General features: G+C 37.4%; 1 protein-coding gene across 1 annotated transcript in view; it reads left to right on the top strand.

Moving 5' to 3' along the window:
- The window catches only part of LOC105000199 (cGMP-inhibited 3',5'-cyclic phosphodiesterase A), a 348,425-nt gene that overhangs the window by 255,807 nt on the left and 68,672 nt on the right, over positions 1-23,946 (top strand). The window contains exon 3 of the mRNA XM_010855927.1: positions 22,549-22,806. Within this exon, the coding sequence (XP_010854229.1) occupies positions 22,549-22,806 (258 nt within the window). The remainder of the gene's footprint in view (positions 1-22,548; positions 22,807-23,946) is intronic.

A 23,946-nucleotide genomic window follows, 5' to 3' on the forward strand; every position in this document is an offset into this window, starting at 1 on the left:
GGAAGAGACAGAAATCAGACTGCCATGAGTGGAAGACTCAATACCTTTAAAAAGGGTATTAAGAGAGAAGAGAGCTCTCTTTCCAATAGTTTAATAGATTTGAATTTAAAAAAAAATGAATTGTACCTTAGATGGGGTCAAAGAACAATTTCATTAACAAGGAAAATTTCTTATGTTGAAAAGAGGGAAAGAAGTAAAAAACAGAGATCAAATGAAAAAATCACAAATTAAAAGAAGAAATAGGCTATCCATGGTAGCAGGATGAAATTAGAAGTCCACAGAGGTAGGAAAATGATATTTTAAAAAAATATTTTTTTTTGATATTTTAAAAATATGATATTTTAAAAAAAGAGTGTTTCACTGAAACAATAGGCAGAAAATTAAGAATTGTGAAATCCTACCCCTATTTAGAAATTTATATAAAGGTAAATTAAAATTCCCAGTAAACAACTTGATAAATGTTTTGTTTTCTGCAAGAAAGAACTAGAGCGAAACAGTTCATTTAATTTAATGAGGCACCTTTTGGCTGAGTCTGGTTAAAGTTGCTGTGGGAATCGAAAATAAATATAAAAGGGTTCTTATCTTCAAGAACCTCAGAGAGCCACACATGTGTGACAGAGTATGTTTGCACAGGCGAATTTTATGAATGGTGTTTTGATGAGTCATGTAAGGTCCATGGCATATGGCAGTTTGCTGTTAAGGCACAAATGTGGATAGAGTACTACATTCTGGTGTTAGATGTGGGGCCATGGGCTAGAGTGAAACTGTCCATTGCTTCACGGCTCTCTGTCCTTACCAGGCTCTGTTGAATCCAGGATAAACAGATTTTTTTTATTATCTCATAACATTCTGAACATAGTAACATTCTAAGTAAAACCAGTTTTTAAACCAAAATTATTACCTCTGACTTGTAAGACAGGTACATTGTAAGATTTTATTTAAATTACCACCTACTTATCTACTAGTCAATACACATGTGGTAAAATTTTATGCTGTGTCAATTATTTCCAACCATAAGCAAAAGGATGCTTTATTCAGACTAGCTGTAGTAATAAAAAAAAATATTGCTATTGTCTGTTGTGGATTCCCAAGTGACTGACTGGTAAAGAATCCGCCTGCCAATGCGAAGCCACAAGTTCAATCCCTGGGTTAGGAAGATCTCCTGGAGTAGGAAATGGCAGCCCATTCCAGTATTCTTGCCTGGAGAATCCCATGGACAGAGGAGCCTGGTGGGCTACAGACCATTGGGTCATGGAGAGTCAGGCACGACTGAGCACACCACACATACATTGTCTGTTGTGATAGGAAGGCCAAAGGAAGAAAGTCTTCAGGATTAGTGAATTCAAGGCTCAGTAATGTTGTATGATGGACCTAGATTTTTTAATTCTCTCCACTTTGCTACTGTTACACTATTTTCTCCATCCTAAAGCTGGTTCCACTTACAATCCAAAGATGGCTGCTGGTAGCAACATCACCGGAGAAGGAAATGGCAACCCACTCAAGTATTCTTGCCTGGAGAATCCCGTGGATAGAGGAGCCTGGTGGGCTACTGTCTATGGGGTCGCACAGAGTCGGACACAACTGAAGGGACTTAGCATGCATGTGTGCATTGGAGAAGGAAATGGCAACCCACTCCAGTATTCTTGCCTGGAGAATCCCAGGGACAGGGAAGCCTGGTGGGGTTCCATCTGTGGGGTTGCACAGAGTTGAACACAACTGAAGCAACTTAAAAGCAGCAGCAGCAGCAGCAACATGGCTTCCTTCTTGGTAGAGGATTTCCTTTCCCAGAAGCAGCAAAGTTTCTCTCCTATCTTATTTCAGACTCACATTGACTAATGGCTGCCCATCCTGGACCAAATTCTTGCCCTTATGGCTGAAATCACCATGATTGGTATAGAGAGTTGTCACAATATCCACTGTATGTGGTTTGAAGAGAGCTCAGAATTGAGGCACTTCTCAATGTCTTGGACATATCCTCCTTAATGTTAAAATGGTATCCCAGTCCCTAAGGTCACAGTCACAGTCAAATCTGTCAGCTGATCCAGCAGCCACAGGACCTGTTTGTTGGTCATCTGAGATCCTCTTACAATCTTCTCTAGAGTGTGGATGATGATACGCTGTATAATAAGTTGAAGTTGTCTGTAGATGAAAAGTCTTTGCAAGGAATATTAAAACCAGAAGAAAGACAGTTCAAAGCTATTTTAGTTAGACTTCAGTCTGTATTAATTTCTGTTTTTAGTTTGTCATCTGAATCAGTGTGTGAAAACATTCATTGCTTCTGTGTTGTGTTTACTTTAATAATACTTTGCATATACTTTTTATGGGATATTCTAATTGGGAAGCTCTTGTACCATACTTCTAATATCCTTGTTTTAAGATGAAATAAAATTAAAATGAACTGAAATTTTTGCTAAAGAGGAAGAATTTCACTAGCAGTCTCTTCCTGGGTCCTTCTTCTTGATCCCCAGAAAAAAACAGCTAGGCCACATTTTTAACCAGCAGTTTTATTAGTCTTACAAGATTATGATCTTAAAGATCACTCTCAAAGTTATTCTATCTTCTTTGCATAGATCTTTGTCTTAAAGGATCTGTGCTGAATTGCAACAAATTGTTCATCATTTGTACATCTTAAGTATGCTATTATTGCAATACTCAGGGCATATGGGAGCATTGACTGAACTAGCAATTATGTCCGCAAGGAAGAAAACAAATCTATGACATAAGTGCTGAGTGACTCATCTTATGACCAAATGACTTATTTTATTGCCTGATTTCCTCCTTTCCTCAGCAGCACATTGTTGCTAAACAGGAGGAGGAACGGGTATCATTTTGAGATGTTTCTCATAGAAAATTTTATAATTCTGTCCGTCTGCCTATTAAATATCTTGGTGAACTACTGGGGTCTGCTGATCCAAAGATAATCATGTTTATTTTCTGAATTCTGGTAACATTCTGAATATAATCAGATTGTAACTGAAACCAGTTTCTTAAACTGAAATAATTAACCCAGACTTTCAGACAGATGCATTATAAAATTTTCGTTACCACCTAAAAGGAAAATGAAGACAGATTTTTGTAGTAGCCACAGAAGTCTCCACCAAAGCCCACTAGTTTCTCCTTCCAGAAGCAAATATTACAAGAGATCCGGCTTGAGCGGGAGAAATAGGGAGAAGGAACAAATGGCATTTTTCCTGATGGATAAATATTAATAGTGCTGGTCTTCCCTAAAACTTAGTTCTGGAAACAGTTTAATTTGATTTTCAGGAAAGATGTGAAGGAAGGGGGTATACCAGGAATTCTTAAAAGTTTACTGATGATGTTAATAAGTTCCCCTTGATAACAGGGATGTAAGTTGATAATTAATTGAAGGAAGAATTTGCAAAACTAACAGTGGGTCAAAAATTGGCAAAGATACTTCCATATCATAAAAGTAGGTGGCTGCAGTCCATGGGTCGCTGAGGGTCGGACACGACTGAGCGACTTCCCTTTCACTTTTCACTTTCATGCATTGGAGAAGGAAATGGCAACCCACTCCAGTGTTCTTGCCTGGAGAATCCCAGGGACGGGGGAGCCTGGTGGGCTGCCGTCTATGGGGTCGCACAGAGTCGGACACGACTGAAGCGACTTAGCAGTAGCAGTAGCAGTAGCAGGTGACCATATATAGGAAGAGTTACCCAAGATACTTAGCATTGTAATCAGTCATATAGACCTAGACTTCCTACATTGGAATTCGACTTCTGCCACTTACTATCTGTGTAACTTTGAGCAAGTTTACTTAACCTTAGTTTCAAAATTTGAAAGTCATTCCCTTTCTAATGTAATTTCTAGTGTTGGGAGTTGCCTTCAGGAAAATCAAGAAGTGATATTACTAGGTTTTAGTAGTTTACACAAGTGTTTTCTGTATGCAAAATCATTCACAGATAAGCTCACCCCATCCCTTAAAACTAGGTGTCAGGAAGCAGACCCTCAAGTCCTGTAAGAGACAAGGGGGCTTCAAGTTCTCTACATGTTACTGGGGTATGGGAAGCTGGGGAGGCCTGAAATCCATGTTTCCAAGATGAAACTTGGCTATTGGAGCTCTAAGAGTTCCAAGGGCTGAAGATTTTGAGGGAAATGCCTGGAAAAAAAGAGGTTTTCATATCTGAGTGATGACTGGCTTCCCAGGTGGCACTAGTGGTAAAGCACCCCCCTGCCAATGCAGGAGACATAAGAGACTCGGGTTCAATCCCTGGGTCGGGAAGACCCCCCTGGAAAAGGAAATGGCAACTGACTCCAGTATTCTTGCCCAGAGAATCCCATGGACAGAAGTGCCTGCCGGCCTACAGTCCATAGGGTCACAAAGAGTCAGACACAACTGAGGCAGCTTAGCATGCAGGCACAATCATCTTCTAAGTGCTTTATCCACCCGTGTTATCTTTATATCCTTCTTCCCTCTCACACTTGTCTTCTCTGGAGAATTGCTTTTTATTATTATTTTTTAAAATCCTGCTTGGGGGACAGATACAGGTGAGAATGGTGATACCGTTCGGAGCAGCCATTTTCAGTGTGTTTGGAAGAGAACCACATGACCAGAAATTTTGAGACCATTTTAATTTTGAGAAACAATTTCTTTCATTCTCCTAATAACCAGAGGCAGTGGTAATATATCCACAGGTTCCTCCAGTTTCCTGTTTTATCCTCTGATCCCTTTCATTTCCTTGAACATCTTCCACTAGACTGCAAGTTGCTTGAGAGCAGCAGTCCAAACCCATTCATCTCTGGAGCCTGAGGGTGTGGACAGTCCCAGGTACCCAGTAGATGTTCAAGTTAAAATATGTTGAATAAGTGAGGCAGAAATGACTGTATCTCAGTGCCGCCATATTCCTCTTTTTGAATCACACCATTGAAAAAATATTTTGTCTCTAAAAATATTGCTGTGTGATTGAAAAAGGGTGCATTCACAATGAAAAATTTTAAAATGCTATCACATTTATTATTAAGTGCTTTTATAAACTTTTGTGGGCTAACCTAGGATTAAGCGATACCATGTATAATAGTATTTCTCTAGAAAAATGCATTCTAAATTCTCAAAAAATTTGATTTAAAAGTGTTTTGACATTTGATCTATTTATAAGTCTGGAAGCTTTATTACTTAATTGATGGTTTCTTTTATTAATTATAGAAACTGAAATGTATTGAGTTTTAAAATACATTTATAAAGGATTTTATATTGTATTAAAATAATTTGAGGCTCTTATGAGTATCCACTCATCATCTTGGAAGTTTAACATTGTGGAGGGCTACGACCATGGTATATCCAAAGAAAACATGTTTTTTTTTAGACAATTGGTCAGACCCAGTATGGACTTACGGGCTTCTCAGGTGGCTCAGTGGCAAAGAATCTGCCTGCAGGAGACACAGGGTTTGACCCCTGGGTCAGAAAGATCCCTTAGAGAAGGAAATGGCAACCTACTCTATGATTCTTGCCTAGGAAATCCCATGGACAGAGGAGCCTGTAAGGATATAGTCCATGGAGTTGCAAAAAGTCAGACATGGCTTAGTGACTAAACAACAGCAAGAAGTATGGACTTATACATTCATAAGTGAACTATCCACATTTTATTTTGTGAAGGCAGAAACTCTTAAAGAAATACCTGAAAGAAGGAACAGAGAGAATATTGCAGACAGAGTAAAGAAGACTGCTTCAGGGACAAATACATTGCACTTTTTCATGTCCCAATATCCAGTCAGTTTACAAGTACAATTGATTCTTCTTAATTTTACTCTCACTCTTCCCTTCCTAGTCGTTCATGATGCAGATATCCTGGTTTCAAATATTGATTATTGTGGCAACCTTGGTCTAACCTATCTCCATCTATGCTGTACCTTCACCTTCCTCAAACCCTGTGTCCTCTTAGATTACATCATTTTCCTTCTCAGACATCACCCAATTGCCAACTGATAGAATTAGGAAACTTGTCTTTCATTCATGGGCATCTAAAATCTGGCCTCATATTTCCTTTTCAACCTTATTTTCTACTAATAAAAAGCAGAAAGCCTGCCTGAGAGATTAGTCTACTCATGGAAGCCTGTATCCATCTTTCTCATGCAAACACTTACCCCATTCTGAATCATGCTTTTCTGCTCTTGCCTACTCTGCACCTGTTCCTCCACCTCACCAGGATCTCCAGTCCAATTGTCTAGTCTTTTTTCTTTCCCATCTAGCAGATCCTTCCTGTTTTCAGTTCATTGCCTTTTCATGTAAATCTTCAGGCTATGCAACACCAGAAAGTATGTAGAAAACATACTGGAATTCATGTCTCCAAACAGCTAGACCTTCAGGATTGCTAGAGAATCTAGCCAGCTCTTATTCCTCTTTCAAACATTCCTCATTCTTTTTTGCATCTCTAACCTCAACATCGTGTGATTCACTTTCTCAACCAGGGACTCAGGACTAATTTACAGAGTAAATAAAAGCCAAAGAGTAAGGACTCTAAAGTCTCACCTGCAAATCTACTAACATTCTTCTTTGTCACCATGAGAAAGATGCCTGGTTGTAAAAGATTAATCCCCTCAACCTTTGCTTTCTTCTTTTATCCCTTGATTTATTTATCACCCGCATTGTCTTTACTGTGTTTTAAACCCCTCACACTAGCGGGGACCCCCGCTTCAACATTTTTGTCTGCTCACTTGCTCAGCAGCTCTTTGGAGCCCACTTTCCCTCTAGATGTGGACAGATCTCTACCTTCCATTGTACAACTAGTTTTCACAAAAGAGTTGTCTATGTCGTTCCCATTTTCGTATCTTCCTTTCCTTGCTCAGTTGATTGCAGTGTGACTCACAGCATCAGCACTTCACTGAGACTGTTCTCTTTAATGTCAGGAGTGACATTCCAGATGCTAAGATCATGGATAGTTTTCCAGAATGTATTAATCTCTCAAATTCACTGCTCTGTGCTGACCGTTCCACTCTATTGACAAAAGCATTCTCTTGGCCTATTTGACCTTACACTCTTGGTTTTCTGTTGTCCTTTCTCATTTTTCTTTGTGAGTTTCTCTTCCCCTTTAAAAGTTGCTATTGATTATGGCTCTGCCCTCTGTCTACTTCTCTCTTCTCCTTATATATTCCCATGGCAGCATTAGGGCCATGTCCATGTCGTCAATACCCAAATGCATGTTTTCAGTTCAGGGGTCCCTCCTGATGTGCAACTATAATCATCCTGTAAATATCACATATTTCCTAACTATTGAGTATCTGACCACCCACACCAAAGCTTCTGCCTTCTCTAATAACTTAAGGAAAGATTCTCAGCTGCCCATCTCATGATCATGCTCAGTCGCTCAGTCGTATCTGACTCTGAGACTCCATTCACTGTAGCCCGCCAAGCTTCTTTCCAGGCAAGAATACTGGAGTAGGTTGTCATTTCCTCCTCCAGGGGGACTTCTCAACCCAGGGATCAAATCTGAGTCTCCTGTGTCTCCTGCATTGCTGGCGGGTTCTTTATCCCTGAGCCATCAGGGAAGATCCACCCATCTGCCCAAGCCTAAAGCCCGAAAGTCAGCCTGACTCCTTCCTTCACACACACCAATAAATCATGGCCCTGCAGGGGTTTCCAATGGCCTTTAGTAGCTCATGAAAGCTCTTGAATTTGGCTCATCTTCCTGACTTGATATGTTCCCTCAAAGTTCTCCAGACACACCCTTCCTTCTTTAAAAAAAATAAAACAAAAATTAGGTATAGTCAACACAAGACATTATACTAGTTTCAATGTATAGCATAATTATTCAATATTTGTGTGTGTTACTAAACAAGTACCACAGTCAATCAGTTAACATCTGTCACCATGTGTAGTAACACATTTTTTTCCCTTGTAATGGAAGGAAAAAGATCTACTGTCTTGCGTGCTAGGTCGCTGCAGTTGTGTCTGACTGTTTCTGACACTTTGGACTGTAGCCAGCCAGGCTCCTCTGTCTATGGGATTCTCCAGGCAAGAATACAGGAGTGGGTTGCCATTTCCTCCTCCAGGGGATCTTCCCCACCCAGGGATTGAACCTGCTTCTCTTACATCTCCAGCATTGGCAGGCAGGTTCTTTACCACTAGGGCCACCCAAATATACAATTCAGTATTATTAGCTATAGTCAGCAAGCTATTCACAGATTCACCGTTTTCAACCTGAACTGAACTGTGTCCCCCTAAAGGCCATTCTTTCTCTACCTCCATTCATTTTAAGATTTTTCTCTTTTCCAGAAAATATTCATTCTTATATCTCAATCCTATTACTTAATTACTCCTTTCATATATATAACAGATTATAGAAAGATGTAAAGTTGCTTTCTTTTATCAGTACTTACTTCTCTTTGGCAGTTTTACTATTTTCTGTATAGTAGTTGTTCCAGAATCAGTTTGTTGAATATAGTTTTTATTCATGATTTCAGTATTAGTCTAATAATTCTCAGTTTTTATCTGATATTGTGCTAAAAAGTTACATGTTTTAGGATGGCTTCTAGAGATTTCAGTTACTTGTTTTAAGAAAATACCTTGGACAATGTAATTTGTTTTTTTACATTTCTTTAAAATAGAATACCAGAGAGAGGAAATTTACTTATTTTTAGATGTTTAGAGAATGCTGCTTATGACTGCACTCATTTCTAGTAACACTGAATGCCTGAAAAGTACCAGATACTAAGGAAGACTTGGGTTAAATTGGTGAGCAAAAATTAGCATTTCCATTGTCCTCCTCAAACTTGCAGCCTAAAATCCAAAAAAGAGGGGATATATGTATACATATAGCTGATTCACTTTTCTGCACAGCAGAAACTAGCACAAGAGTATAAAGCAATTATACTCCAGTTTTTAAAAACAGAGGAAGACAAGCTTTCATCAAGTGATCGCAACCAAAAGCTGAATGGAAAACTGTCACAAATGCAGTAAGAGAAGTTCTCTGAATATATGTGAGAACTGGTCAGAAATGGAAGGTTTTTCAAAAGTTACGGCTCCAAGGGTTTTTCAGCTGTTTGTTTTTGGTGTTGGTGCTTCCAGCGGATGAAGTACAGGATACCCCCAAAGGCATTCACATTGCAACCAGTGCGGATGCTGCTGCAGCATGCTTTGAAAATCCCCTGAATCAGCCGCGTTTGTGTGTGCGTATGTGTGTGTTTGTTGCTCAGTTGTGTCTGACTCTTTGTGATGCCATGGACTGTAGCCTGCCAGGCTCCTCTGTCCACAGGATTTCCCAGGCAAGATTACTGGAGTGGGTAGCCGTTGCCTTCTCCAGAGGATCTTCCCAACCCAGGGATTGAATCCAAGACTCCTGCATTGCAGGCATATTCTTTACCATCTGAGCCACAGTGGTGGAAGCAATTCAGTAGCGTTGAGTAAGTGCCCATTGCACCAAGGTGGGCAAGAATCTGAAGACAATACAATGGGAATAAAGCAGCTGCTAATACATGCCTGTGACTCTTTGCAACCCATGCAGGCACACAAAACCCTGTGCAATAATGTGTGTCTTGATGATTGTGTTTTATGACTATTTGAACACAGTAGAAAACTACACATGAAAAAAAAATTTTACATCAAATTGTGTATGAAAATGGCTTATGTTTACCATGGGTTGATTATAAAAATGGAGAAAGATGACAGAGATGAAATGTTTGTAATTGAGACAAATTCTTAAGGATATAAATCTAGTTCCACATTAACAATGATCCTGAGAGGTATAACACAATTTAGGATATTTTATTTACTTTCTACTAATAGTGTTATGTAAGGATTTTGTGTTTTGTTTTGATTTTTTTCTTTTTTTCTGTGAAAAAAGAAACAAAACTCTTCCTGTTACTTAGGGAGCAGCACCCATTCAAAAAGATGTTCAGACAACCGGAGTTCTTTTTAAAAGGCAGAAGACTGCCATCTGTTGTTCACTGAAGTTGCTTCTAGGCTAAGCAAACAGAAACCTTCACGTTTAAGTTTAATAGCAATTCTTAAAATTCAACAAACAAAAAACCATCATTTATGCTTATGTCGGGGTTCATACTTATGTCAGAGACTGATTTTTTTCTTTAATATTTACAAGTTCATAGTCAATCGGAGAATCCAGAAATAATCAATTAGAGAATCTAACAGAAATAATCATGGTTTTTATTTACATAGCAACTTATACTTAACCAAGCCTTCCCAATTCATCTGCATGAGCAGTCACGGGAATGGTCCATTACCTGAATTCCTCCTAGCTTTGACAGCCACCTCATCTTTCATAATGAGAAGAAAAAGAGAGAACCAGCCTGCAAATCAATGGCAGCTAAGGTTATCTTCTTCGAGATAACAGGTTCTTACTTGAGTAAGCGATGTCGTAACTATGTTTTATTTCCTATATAATAAAACAGTATTCTTTGATCATTGTTATTTTTGAGGATATTGGGTGAATTTGCTAGTGTCTTGAAGATCTTAGAAAACATAAACGAAAGGACTGTTTTAACAGCTTTAGGCTTATTTGCAGACAGATTGCAGGGAAATATGTAAGAACATAAGGCCATGTACATGTACATCCTATTTGGTAACACGGAATGTTCTCTGAACATCAAAGGAGAAGGAAGTTAAGAATTCTGGCAACTGCTAGAGTTTTCTGCGACTCACATCTCAAATGAGCCTAACCAAGCAAGATGTTTTTAGAAAGCAGTTTAATGAAGGGCCCTATATGTTTTCCTCCTACTGTACATATATATTATCTTAAGGAGAAAATCCAAAGGTCAACTCATATTCCCTGCCAGAAAATTAAAATAAGCAAACATCTGCTTCCTTAGGATGACATTTAGCCAAGGTTCAGCCTACAATGAGTTACTGCAAACTGTTCACATGATTTCATTTTTAAAAAATTTCCCAACCAACTTCAAGTCTAAAATTATAAATGGGTCCTATGAAAGTATAAACACATATGCAATTTTGCTAGCTCTGAGGTCAGAACCAGTAATACACTAAAGATCATTTATCGAACCCAGCTCATCTCCTAAGTGAATTTAGGACACTAAAGACTAAAAGACTGCTTACTGGTATCAGAGAGAAAGATTTGAAGGGTGAGGGGTGGCAAACTGCTTTAGAGAAATAGAATGAGACAGCTCCCCAAAGCCCAATAGGCATCTTTTTCCCAGCATTAAGACCAAGGCTGGGTAAGAAAAGTCCCAGTGACTCCTTTATTTGTCATGCCTTATACTGTTTATTCCTCCCTTATCCCAACTCCCTTTTCATCCTGAGAATGTTCTTCCCATGCTGTGTTTGCCTCCCAGGGTGCCTCCCAAGATGACTAAATAGAAAGGGGAAAAAAAAAACAAAAAACTTCCAACAATGGAGCTGAGATGCCTGCTTTCAGAATTCCTTTCTCGTAGTGCGTTATAAATCATACCAGGGCAGTCAACCATACTAAATGAAACCAGGACTTCTGTACAATCACTTTCTAAGAGCCTAAAATTCAGCTCCAAAATACTCGGAGTCTATGGGAGTAGGGAATACAATCTTTATGACTACATTTACCTAGAATAAAAAGGGAAACTATTTAAAATTTTGCTTTTGTTGTTTGTGTTTCTTTACATTGGTAGAGAAATGATATCTGTATGTTGCCTCCATTTATAAAGAAACTATAGACCCAGTATATGTAGAAGACAAACACACACATACAATATGTACCCTTTCACACACAGTCTTTTTCAAGGCAAAATAATTATGGTACAGGGCTATATAATATTTTTCAAACATGTCCTGGAGGCCAGGCAATCTCAGTTCAGTTCAGTCACTCAGTCGTGTCTGACTCTGCAACCCTAGGGACTGCAGCAGACCAGGCCTCCCTGTCCATGACCAACTCCCAGAGTTTACTCAAACTCATGTTCATTGAATTGGTGATGCCATCCAGCCATCTCTTCCTCTATGGTCCCCTTCTCCTCCCACCTTCAATCTTTCCTAGCATTAAGGTCTTTTCCAGTGAGTCAGTTCTTCGTATCAGGTGGCCAAAGTATTGGAGTTTCAGCTTCAGCATCAGTTCTTTCAGTAAATATTCAGGACTGATTTCCCATAGGATGGACTGGTTGGATCTCCTTGTGGTCCAAGGGACTCCCAAGAGTCTTCTCCAACACCACAGTTCAAAAGCATCAATTCTTCAGTGCTCAGCTTTCTATATGGTCCAATTCTCACATCCACACATGACTACTGGAAAAACCATAGCTTTGACTAGATGGGCCTTTGTAGGCAGAGTAATGTCTCTGCTTTTTAATATGCTGTCTAGGTTGGTCATAGCTTTTTTTCAAGGAGCAAGTGTCTTTTAATTTCATGGCTGCAGTTGCCATCTGCATTGATTTTGGAGCCCAAGAAAATAAAATCTGTCACTGTTTCCATTGTTTCCCAATCTATTTGCTATGAAGTGATGGAACTGGATGCCATGATCTTCATTTTGTGAATGTTGAGTTTTAAGCCAGCTTTTTACTCTCCTCTTTCACTTTCGTCAAGAGGCTTTTAAGTTCCTCTTTGCTTTCTGCCATAAGGGTGGTGTCATCTGCATATCTGAGGTAATTGATATATCTCCCGGCAATCTTGATTCCAGCTTGTGCTTCATCCAGCCCAGCATTTCACATGACGTACTCTGCATACAAGTTAAATAAACAAGGTGACAATATACAGACTTGATATACTCCTTTCCCAATTTGGAACCAGTCTGTTGTTCCAGGTCTGATTCTAACTGTTGCTTCTTGACCTGCGTACAGATTTCTCAGGAGGCAGATAAGGTGGTCTGGTACTCCCATTTCCTGAAATTTTCCAGTCTGTTGTGATCCATACAGTCAAAAGTTTTGGCGTAGTCATTAAAGCAAAAGTACATGTTTTTCTGGAACTGTCTTGCTTTTTCAATGATCTAATAGATGTTGGCAATTTTATCTCTGGTTCCTCTGCCTTTTTTAAATCCAGCTTGAACATCTGTAAGTTCTTGGTTCACATACTGTTAAAGCCTGGCTTAAAGAATTTTGAGCATTACTTTGCTAGAGTGTGAGATGAGTGCAATTGTGAGGTGGTTTGAGCATTCTTTGGCATTGCCTTTCTTTGGAATTGGAGTGAAAATTGACCTTTTCCAGTTCTGTGGCCACTGCTGAGAGTTTTAAATTTGCTGGCATATTGAGTGCAGCAATTTCACAGAATCATCTTTTAGGAACTGAAATAGATCAGCTGGAATTCCATCACCTCCACTAGCTTTGTTCATAGTGATGCTTCCTAAGACCCACTTGACTTCAAATTCCAGGATGTCTGGCTCTAGGTGAGTGATCATACCATCATGGTTATCTGGGTCATGAAGATCTTTTTTGTATAGTTCTTCTGTGTATTCTTGCCACCTCTTCTTAATGTCTTCTGCTTCTGTTAGGGCCCTACCATTTCTATCCTTTATTGTGCCCATGTTTGCATGAAATGTTCTCTTGGTGTCTCTAATTTTCTTGAAGAGATCTCTAGTCTTTCCCATTCAATTGTTTCCTTTATTTCCTTGTATTGACCACTGAGGAAGGCTTTCTTATCTCTCCTTGCTGTTCTTTGGAACTCTGCATTCACATGGGTATATCTTTGCTTTTCTCCTTTGTCTTTAGCTTCTCTTCTTTTCTCAGCTATTTGTAAGGCCGCCTCCTCAGACAACCATTTTCCCTTTTTGCACTTCTTGGGGATGGTCTTGATCACTGCCTCCTGTACAATGTCATGAACCTCCGTCCATAGTTCTTCAGGCACTCTGTCTATCCGATCTAATACCTTGAATCTATTTGTCCCTCTACTGAGGTCTTTATGTACCTGATCACATTGAATCATCAATAATACTATACAGTGGATATTATTTTTACCCTATTTCTAGAAATGAGAATACAAAAGCTAAGGAGATGAGTGACTTGCCCCAAATCGCACCAGATCTGAAATTTAAACACAAGCTATCTGATTCTGATTCTAGATCCTGTGTTCTTAAAGGCACCGTGTGTGTGTGTGTCTGTCTGTCTGTCTGTGTGTGTGTCTGCGCTCAGTCATGTCCAACTCTTTGCGACCCTACAGACTGACTGTAGCCCACTGGGCTACTCTGTCCATGGGATTTTCCAGGCAAGAATACTGAAGTGGGTTTCCATTTCCTCTCCACAAAGGCCCCATGTACTAACCAGATAAAATAAAAATTTGATATTGATAAATGAAGAAAACTTCCTTTAATATCCCACTGTTTTATCTTTGTTCCAACTTCTTATATATAACACCTTCTGAATTATATACATGATGAAAATATACATTTGTAACTTTTTGTATATAATGTGCTAATTCATAAACCAAACTTCACTGTCTTTCCCTTGTTCCAGGAATAGTGATGAATAACTTTGACCTGACCATTATATTGTGTCTCATTTCAAGCGAAAGAAGCTGTTGGGTTCGAAATAGTATAGCATCCTCTTAATTAGTAATTGGTCTGTTAATTTTAAAAGTTTTTAAAGCAGAGAATCATAAACATATTTTCTGTACCTCTAGTAATATATATTTAACTCTATTTGTGATGATGGGGATTTCACACATTTTTGATGAAAAGCCAAGAGAGTTTCTCTTTGTGTATGTTTTTACTATATTAATTAGAGTCCCAATTTATCTTACATGCAGCATACCCATATGACTACCAGGTTCATGTTTTTTATTTTTTGCTTTTTTTTAACAGTAGGATTGACTTAGGCATTTAGACACATTCTGAGTTGAGAATTTTTCAGGCACGTTATCATTTTCTTGTTGAATCTTTGCAGTTGTTTCACCCCTACTTAACAGAAATTGATGTCAGGGCTTTGTCTTTATGAATCTTTTATGCAGTCTTTAAAATTATTCAGTTTAATTTTTATAGAAACTATTCCATTATTTGTTCAAATATCACTGGTTTATAGATATTTTATTAGCATATAAGTTGCAGTGACAGTTACAACTGGTCTGAATAGATTTAGGACCAAAACAAAACTGACCCTTGGCAAAGTGCAACTCAACTATTGGGAGTGGAAGTCCCAGAGTATAGTCTATTCCCCATAATTTGTTCCTATTTAGTCAGTAAGTCTATCTGACACTTTTGCAACCCCATGGACTGTAGCCTACCAGGCTCCTCTGTTTGTGGGATTTCCCAAGCAACAATGGTGGAGGGAGTTGCCATTTCCTTCTCCAGGGGATATTCCCAACCCAGGGATCGAACCTGAGTCTCCTACATTGGCAGGTGAATTCTTCACCACTGAGCCATGTGGGAAGCCCATTCCCCATAAGTATTCACTGTACTTTAGACGTTTCACTATAAGAAGGAAACAGCATCAGTGACTCAATTATAAGTTAGAAGTAAAGCTTGAATAGGATTAGCAATCAGTGAAATAAATTTTCAAAGTCTACATAATACTTAAAAAAATTTATGTCTGTATAGCAGTCACTATCCTGTGATAAACCATCATGGAAAAAAATATGAAAAAGAATACACACACACACACACACACATATATATATATATCAGAATCACTTTGCTATACAGCAGAAATTAACACAATGTTATAAATCAACCATACTTCAATAAAATAAATTTTAAAAATAAAATAATTTAAAACCCTTAATGAGCCAAGAGATAGTTTGAAAATTATTTCCTCCTTTCTTCTCTGATATATGTATATATGTATGTTATATAAAGAAATGCTTTCAACTTATACAATTGGAGGGCTTCCCTGGTGGCTCCGACAGTAAAGAATCTGGGAGGGATCTTAGAAAGATCCAGGCTAGTTCTCTGATTTTTCAAGGGGAGACCATGATTGCTCCAATGGATACAATATCTCCTACAAGAAAAGCCATTGTTGATTTTGGAAACCATCACAAAACATAAAATATTGAATAAAAAAAATGGTGTAATTTGAGGAATACAGCAACTTGACTTGGTTGTCTAGATAATTACCTCTATTGCTTTTACATTTGTAAGCTATCTTTGAGTTTCATGTAGAATTATGAAGAGTGGCTTTTGTGCTGCTTCCAGTTATTTTCCTCCAGTTAGAATAAATTAATGCCCAAAGCAAGTGACATATCAAATGATTCACTCAGTCAGAAGACTGGAGAATTACTACATCTTCTGCCTTTGAGCAGGGATGTATTTAGCCTATTGCATTGTTATCAATTTAAATTTGCTTCAAAATATATAGGGAGAAGAGCCATAGCTTGACTATACTGATGCCATCCCAAAAAATTTTGTCAAGAATTGGATGCATTGTCTTCATCCTCTATACCAGATAATCATGTTGAATCACTAATTGATGTTGACATCAATTTTCTCAAACCCTTTCTGATTTTACTGTTGGGCACCTTCACTTTCTTGAAGTGAAATAATGCTTGTTTACTTTGTTTTTATTTACCTTGTTCCTATAGTTATCTTTTAAGACTTCTGAATGATTTTTTTCCTTGAAGAATTCTCCATTTCTATGACTTTTCACAAATGCCTTTTATAATTTTGCTTTATTCTGTGTTTATTACTTAGTCATGGATAAGCATTTACTACCAGTTAAAATTAAACTAATTTTTGAATGATGTAATTATAATAAAATTTAACATTCTTTAACAAAAAGAAATTCTCCATTACTGAATAACATGTTGGTAGAAACCCAAACACAGGACCTCAGTAAATAATCTGTCATGTTAATTAAATATACATAATTTTGTTTTACATTCTGTTAGTCATTTGATCAAATAGATTTATTTGTCAAATTTTTTATAATTTGCAGCTTACAGTAGTTTAGACATTTAGATGTTCAACCTAGAGTATAAGTTTTTTCTGACCCCTACACATGTTCAAATCTTTGCCCTTTATCATACCAGTAGTGTAATTTCAAAGTTTTACCACAGAAGTAGTGACCATAAAAACAAATTTTCTATAATTGAATTGGTTGATACATGCCTAGCCTAGGAGTTACATTTAATGTTATTTCTAAGTGTATTTGTTATTGTTTCCTTAACTTATCTCTAACTCCAGCTTTTCTGGGTCTTTGGTTTATGATGAGTAAAGTAACTTGGAAGCAAACTAGATTATTACCATAGCAACTAACATGGGGTAGACTTTCTGGAGATGGTGAAATAGACTGGATGGAGATGAAGGGGTAAAGGAAGATGTTGAAAGAACCGGGTGCTTTGAAAAGTGGTGGATTTACCAAAAGAACTGGTTATTTTTGGTTTGATTTATAAAACTGCACTTTACTCCACTGTTTATCAGACTGAAAATCCAGATTTTCTATTTAAAGGTGGCAATCCAAATTTGGTTGTCATTTAAATAGGACCCAGAAAATTATACTTGCATTTTCTTAAATGTTAAATATAAATGTTTCCATTATAAGGATAGCATGCAAAGTAAAATGTTTTTTTATTGCTTGGTCACTCCTTTTAAGAAAAGATTCGTTTGATCATGTGCACCATAAAAAGACTCAACTGTGGTTTTATGCTCAGTAGGGTTATTTATTGCACTCAAAGATGATTTCAGGCTGTTAGCTTAAGACTTTCATTTAAAGTAGCTTTAATATAAACTTAACCTTTAGTGTTTATTATCACTATCTAAGATTTCACCAGTTAAATGAAAATTTTACTGAGCATTATTTGGTATACTTAGAAATTGAATTATTTTGAAAATTGAATAGGTGTGGGAATAGCCTCTGTGTGAGTCACTGCGTGATGTTTCATATTTTGTATTTTTGTTTGAAAAAACACTACCAATCAGCCAAAGCCCCGCTCCCCTGAAATTTCTTTAAATTGACTCCCTGAATGTGTCTGGGTCTGTATAGTTTGCCTTCTGTTTATTGAAATAGCAGCCCATGTATCTTTTCTGTGTTTCAGCAATTCATGTGTGGTTAGTCTTGGCGAGTTTGTGACAAATGAATGTGATGGTTGGGTTTAGATTTCATGCCTCATTGAAGCCTCTTGTTATTTGAGCCAAAAACTGATAACTTCTTATGTGTGATAAACTTTTAACTGTTATATAATTTTAAAATCATAAAACTAAAAGAAAAGTCCTGAGTTTATAACAGTAGGGGGACTTTTTCAATAGTAAAAGTGTCTGGTTTCTTAGCCAATTTCCATTCTGGATAATTTGCTTTTTATTAGCCTGAATATTGCTTTTGTTTTCACTTGAAGACATTTGCTTTCACGAAAGCAACAGTATTATAGCCCTGAATTACATAATGTACTTGTTTTCTAAATTCTTATGTAATACTGACATTCGCTTGTAAGGATGAGTTTTCAGTTCTGTTTTTATTTTAAAATTACTTTTCAATTTTTTAGGCATTTGGTTTTTTTCTGAATATATATAAGAAATTCATCCATTACTTTTTAAAAAGTGTTTTAAAAAGACATAAAATTAGAGAATTATAAGATAGACTTATTTTCTCACCAATAATTTATTTTAAAGTGTATTCATAATTTTCAGTGAATGTATTCTGATTTTTCTTCAGATTTGTAAGTTTTATGCATTGAGACCATTTTGAGGAAATGTGTTAAATTATTAGCCATTAGAATATAAACTGTTAATTTTATTGTCAAAACATCTTGAAATTTTATGTCCTGATTACAAAGTTTGATTTAAACTTTCAATTTTCTAAGGTAACAGTACAGTGATTAAGTAGTAGATTAAGTTTATTAGAACAACATGGGAAGAAATGTATGTTATTGTTTAAGAAGATCATACCGGATGAGTTTCTCAGAATAATAATAAATAGAGATGTATTTGAGAATACATTTCTAAAAGGGAATGTTAAACTAATTCCGTAGCATTTCTCACAGACATTTTTGAAGTTAACCATGTAAGTAAATATGTGAAATAAACATAATCATATATCCTAAAACTATTAATGTTACACTAAAATTTTCATGTCAGTTCATGGAACATATTTAAACCTACAGAGAGAGAAAAACATGGCAAAATGATTAAATAATTACAGATATATTTAGTAACGTACAATGAAAACGTTCGGTATTTATTTCGTCCTGCTAGCTCAGCTCTGGGGCTGTGGAAATAGAGTATGTGTTTGCAGCCTGACGTTTTCATGCTCCAGCTATCTGATGCAGAGTTATTTTTGACTCAGTTATTTGGCAAGTGATTTTTGACTAATAAAAATAAAAAAATAATAGTACTTACCTTGTAGACTTGTGCTGAATAAATATCAGCTGTCACCATTATTATCCACCAGTATTACTATTGCTACTCGTATTATTCTAGTATGAAAAGGCATAGTTTCTATATGATAGCTTTACAGAATAATTTATCCTTGCTATTGCTATAAGACTAGATACCTTCATGGATGCTGGGTATTTTCATAATTATCATATTTTTCTGATTACAAAGAAAATACATGTTCACTTTTTCTGTGACATACATTTTTCCCCACAGAACAATATTTTATAAATATTTTTCCAAATAAACATTTGCAGATCTACCCAAATATTTTAAAACAAGTACATGATATTTTATATTTATATTGTAACATTTTTTAAAAATGTCTCTGTTGATATGCATTTATGGCCGCACTCTTTGATTGTTATCAGAACATTGCAGTGCCCTTTGTGGTCTTGTCTTTGTATTTTTGTGTAAATGTAGTTTTTCTTTAGATGTCTACATTGTCTTGCTAGATCATAGAATATGTACATTTAAACTATAAATTGATAGGTTCAGCAAAAACTTCTTGCCAAAAATATTGTATTGCTTTTACTTACTGCTCATTTCCTCAACCCATTACTGATACTTGGTGCTAGTAATCTTTTATTATTTTTTATTTAATAAGTAAACATTGCTTTTATTGCATTAATTTGTATCTTAAACATTCATGAGGCAAGTAGCTTTTTTTGTATTTGATGGTTAAATTATATTTGAATTGTATATTCATTCTCTTTCTCCCAGTTTATCATTTATTGATTTATATATATGTGTGTGTGTGTGTATATATATGTATATATGTAGTCCCATTGTACACCTTGTAGGATCTTAGTTCCCCTACCAGGGATTGAACCTAGGTCTTCAGCAGTGAAACCACAGGGAATTCTCTAATGACTTTTATTTTTTTAGAGGCCTTTTATTCACATATGTTTTATCTTCTCTGGGTAGCAGGTATTTTTTCATGGACTGTTTGTTTTTTACCTTTGCTTATAGCGTATTTTCTTATGAGAAGTTTTGTGTTTCATCAGATCTGTTAGGTGTTTTCTTGACAATTTATGCCATTTATATTACTTTTAGCAGTCTTCCTAATCCCCAAATTATAAAGTAGTCCCCCATATTTCCTTTTAATAATCTGATAATTTTATACATTTAAATTTTTCATATCTCTGGAGTTCAAGTCTGTTGTCAGAATGATTAAAGTTTATTTTCTCCCAACTATGTAGCCTAACTTCTAATAACTTCTTGCTGAAAATCTCCAGAATTATCACTTCTATTATTTATATCATTATCATTATTGGACACTTATAACCAGCACAATTGTAAGTGCCTTGTATATAATCTACTTTTTAAGTCCTCTTTTAATTTAATTTTTTATTTCTGGCTGCATTGAGCATCAGTTGCAGCACCTGGAATCTTCATTGCAGCAAGTAGAATCTTTCTTTGTAGTTCGAGGGCTTCTCTCTAGTTGTAACACTCAGTCTCAGTGATTGCGATACGTAGGTTCAGTTGCTCAGTGGCATATGGGATCCTAGTTACCCAACCAGGGATCAAACCCACATCCTCTGCATTAGAAGGCGGACTCTCAGGCACTGAACCACCAGGGAAGTCCCTGCCCTTTAATTCTTATTAAAATAACCTTCTGAGGCTGGTACTATACTATATCCATTTTACAGATGGAGAAGTCACACAGTACAGAGAGCTCACTAATGTGCCAGAGATCATGCGATAGAAAGTGGTAGGGTCAAGAGTCAGAATTTGGATCAAATAGCCTAGTTCCAAAACCTGCACATCCGTCACTGTTATTCAATTTAAAGTTATGTGGCTTCCTCGTGGGCTTCGCTGGTGGCCCAGCTGGTAAAGAATCTGCCCACAATGCAGGATGCCTGGGTTCAATCCCTGGGGTGGGAAGATCCCCTGGAGAATGGAGCAGTGACCCACGCCAGTATTCTTGCCTCCCTGTGCCTCATACTGCAGCACCATTCCAGTATTAACAGCCGTCTGCATACCATCCTTCAGCTTCGTCTACTTTATGAACCTTGACCCTGCCTGTGCTCTCCCTTGCTCCCACATCTTCCTGTCTACATTAGCCTGACCAGCAGGTTGTAAGAAATCCCTGTCCTCTGTGTTTTATGTTCTTCATTCCTTTAGCAAGTATAGAGTAATAACTCTGAATCTGAGAAGCAGTTTGGCAGAATATGACAGATGTGCCACAGAATTCCAGAACAGAAATTTCTATTATTCCTGACAACAAGAGGGACAGTTTGTGAATCTGAACAGCACAATGAGGTGCTTCTTATGTTTCTAATATTAATTGAATAATTACCACACACCAGGCTCAAATATCATATGAGAATATTACTAAAATTAAAATTTTATAGTGTATTAATGTTACTTTTCAGAATGAAACTTTTTATGACTGAGTAGTATACCATTATATATATATATATATATAATGCACATAAGTATATTATACATAATATGTACATAAATATATATGTGTATGTGTGTGTGAGCTTTCCTGGTGACTAGACAGTAAAGAATCTTCCTGCAATGTGGGAGACCAGGTTTCAACCTCTGGGTCATGGGGAAGATCCCCTGGAGAAGGGAATGGCTACCCACCCAGGTATGCTTGCCTAGAGAATTCCATGGACAGAGAAGCCTGGCATATATTTACATATGCACGTGTGTGTGTGTGTGTCTATATAAAATTCGTAAGATTATATGAAAAACCCAAACTGTTTGGCCAACCATATATATATTATATATATGTGGGTGTGTGTGTATGTGTATATATATGTCATATCACATTTTTTTCAATTCGTCTATTGATGGAGACTTAACTATATGAAGTAAGTGAACTTCCCTGGTGGCTCAGATGGTAAAGTGTCTGCCTACAATGTGGGATACCTGGGTTCAAACCCTGGGTTGGGAAGATCTTCTGGAGAAGGAAATGGCACCCCACTCCAGTATTCTTGCCTGGAAAATCCCATGGACGGAGGAGCCTGGTAGCTTACAGTCCATGGGGTCGCAAAGAGTCAGACATGACTGAGCAACTTCACTTTCTTTCACTACTATATGAAGTACATTAAAATGTTGAGATCTTCATAAAGAGTGATTGATATGAACATTTTTTTTGTTTCCTGAAGCTTTTTATTTAAAAAAATAATTTTTATCTTTTTGTTTCTTCAAAGTCTACAGGGTCTAGCAGTAAAAAATGTGCTATTAACACAAAAATAGCAAAAAGATATGGCAAATTTGGGCAAAATTTGAAACAGAAATGTGATTGGCATGTTACTTTACTATCACCCTTTGGTCCACTTTTTCTAAAAAGCCCAGTTTCCCTTCCTGTGCCTCCAGCCTCAAGCCTTTCTCACCCAACCTCCTGTGTTTGGTGTCTTAGTCTTCAGGAACCAGCATCACTGTGGATATTGCCGTGATGGGCGAAGCTCACGGCCTCATCACTGACCTCCTGGCAGACCCTTCTCTGCCCCCCAACGTGTGCACGTCACTGAGGGCAGTGAGCAACCTCCTCAGCACGCAACTCACCATCCAGGCCATTCACAAGCCCAGGGTGAACCCCATCGTGTCCTTCAGTGAAAACTACACCTGCTCTGATTCTGAAGAAAGCTCTGAAAAAGACAAGCTGGCTATTCCCAAGGTAGGTATTAATGACATGCTCCTGAAAGGGTGAAACTGTTTCTCCTAGACCTTTTTCTTATCACTCCACACCCAGAGATTCATATCAGTGAGCCCCACCACACCCCCCCCAAGAAGTCTTACCTGATGGTAAAGAATCTGCCTGCAGTGTGGGAGACCTGGGTTCAATCCCTGGGTAGGAAGTTCCCCTGGAGACGGGAATGGCACCCCACTTCAGTATTCTTGCCTTGAAAACTTCGTGGACAAAGGAGCCTGGTGGGCTAAGTACATGGGGTCGCAAAGAGCTAGGCATAACTTAGCAACTAATGCTTTCACTTTCTTTCCCCTAAGAAGTGTTTGTCAATCATGGTGACCAAAGTAATAGAAAAGTAAACATAAAGACTTCCATCCTTATACCTGATAGCTTTCTGTAAACAAAAAATTTACCTTTTTACATTAACTTTTTTTATTCATGTGTTCAGGGTTTTTCTTCTCTATATATCAGGCCTTAGTCTGTGGGATGAAAGTAATAGCAGTGGGAAATAAAAGCAGGCAAAACCCCCTGCTCCCACTTTTGTAGATTCTGTTAAAAATTCACTGCCTTCTAAAATGCGAGATTCCTTTCCTCTTTGATTTTTTAGTATGGTAGGCTTCACAGTACCCTCATGTCTTTCCCAAACCCAACAAATTTTTAACTTAGAAGAATTTATTTGATTTTCGGTTATTTATTTTATTTTATTTTTTAACTTTATTGTATTGGTTTTGCCATATATCAAAATGAATCTGCCACAGATATACATGTGTTCCCCATCCTGGACCCTCCTCCCTGCTCCCTCCCCCCTCCCCATACCATCCCTCTGGGTCGTCCCAGTGCACTAGCCCCAAGCATCCAGCATCGTGCATCGAACCTGGACTGGCAACTCATTTCATATATGATATTATACATGTTTCAATGCCATTCTCCCAAATAATCCCACCCTCTCCCTCTCCCACAGAGTCCAAAAGCCTGTTCTATACATCAGTGTCTCTTTTGCTGTCTCGTATACAGGGTTATTGTTACCATCTTTCTAAATTCCATATATATGCGTTAGTATACTGTATTGGTGTTTTTCTTTGTGGCTTACTTCACTCTGTATAATAGGCTCCAGTTTCATCCACCTCA

The sequence above is a fragment of the Bison bison genome, unplaced genomic scaffold (genome assembly GCF_000754665.1).
Source record: "Bison bison bison isolate TAMUID 2011002044 unplaced genomic scaffold, Bison_UMD1.0 scf7180017864370, whole genome shotgun sequence".
NCBI lineage: Eukaryota > Metazoa > Chordata > Mammalia > Artiodactyla > Bovidae > Bison > Bison bison.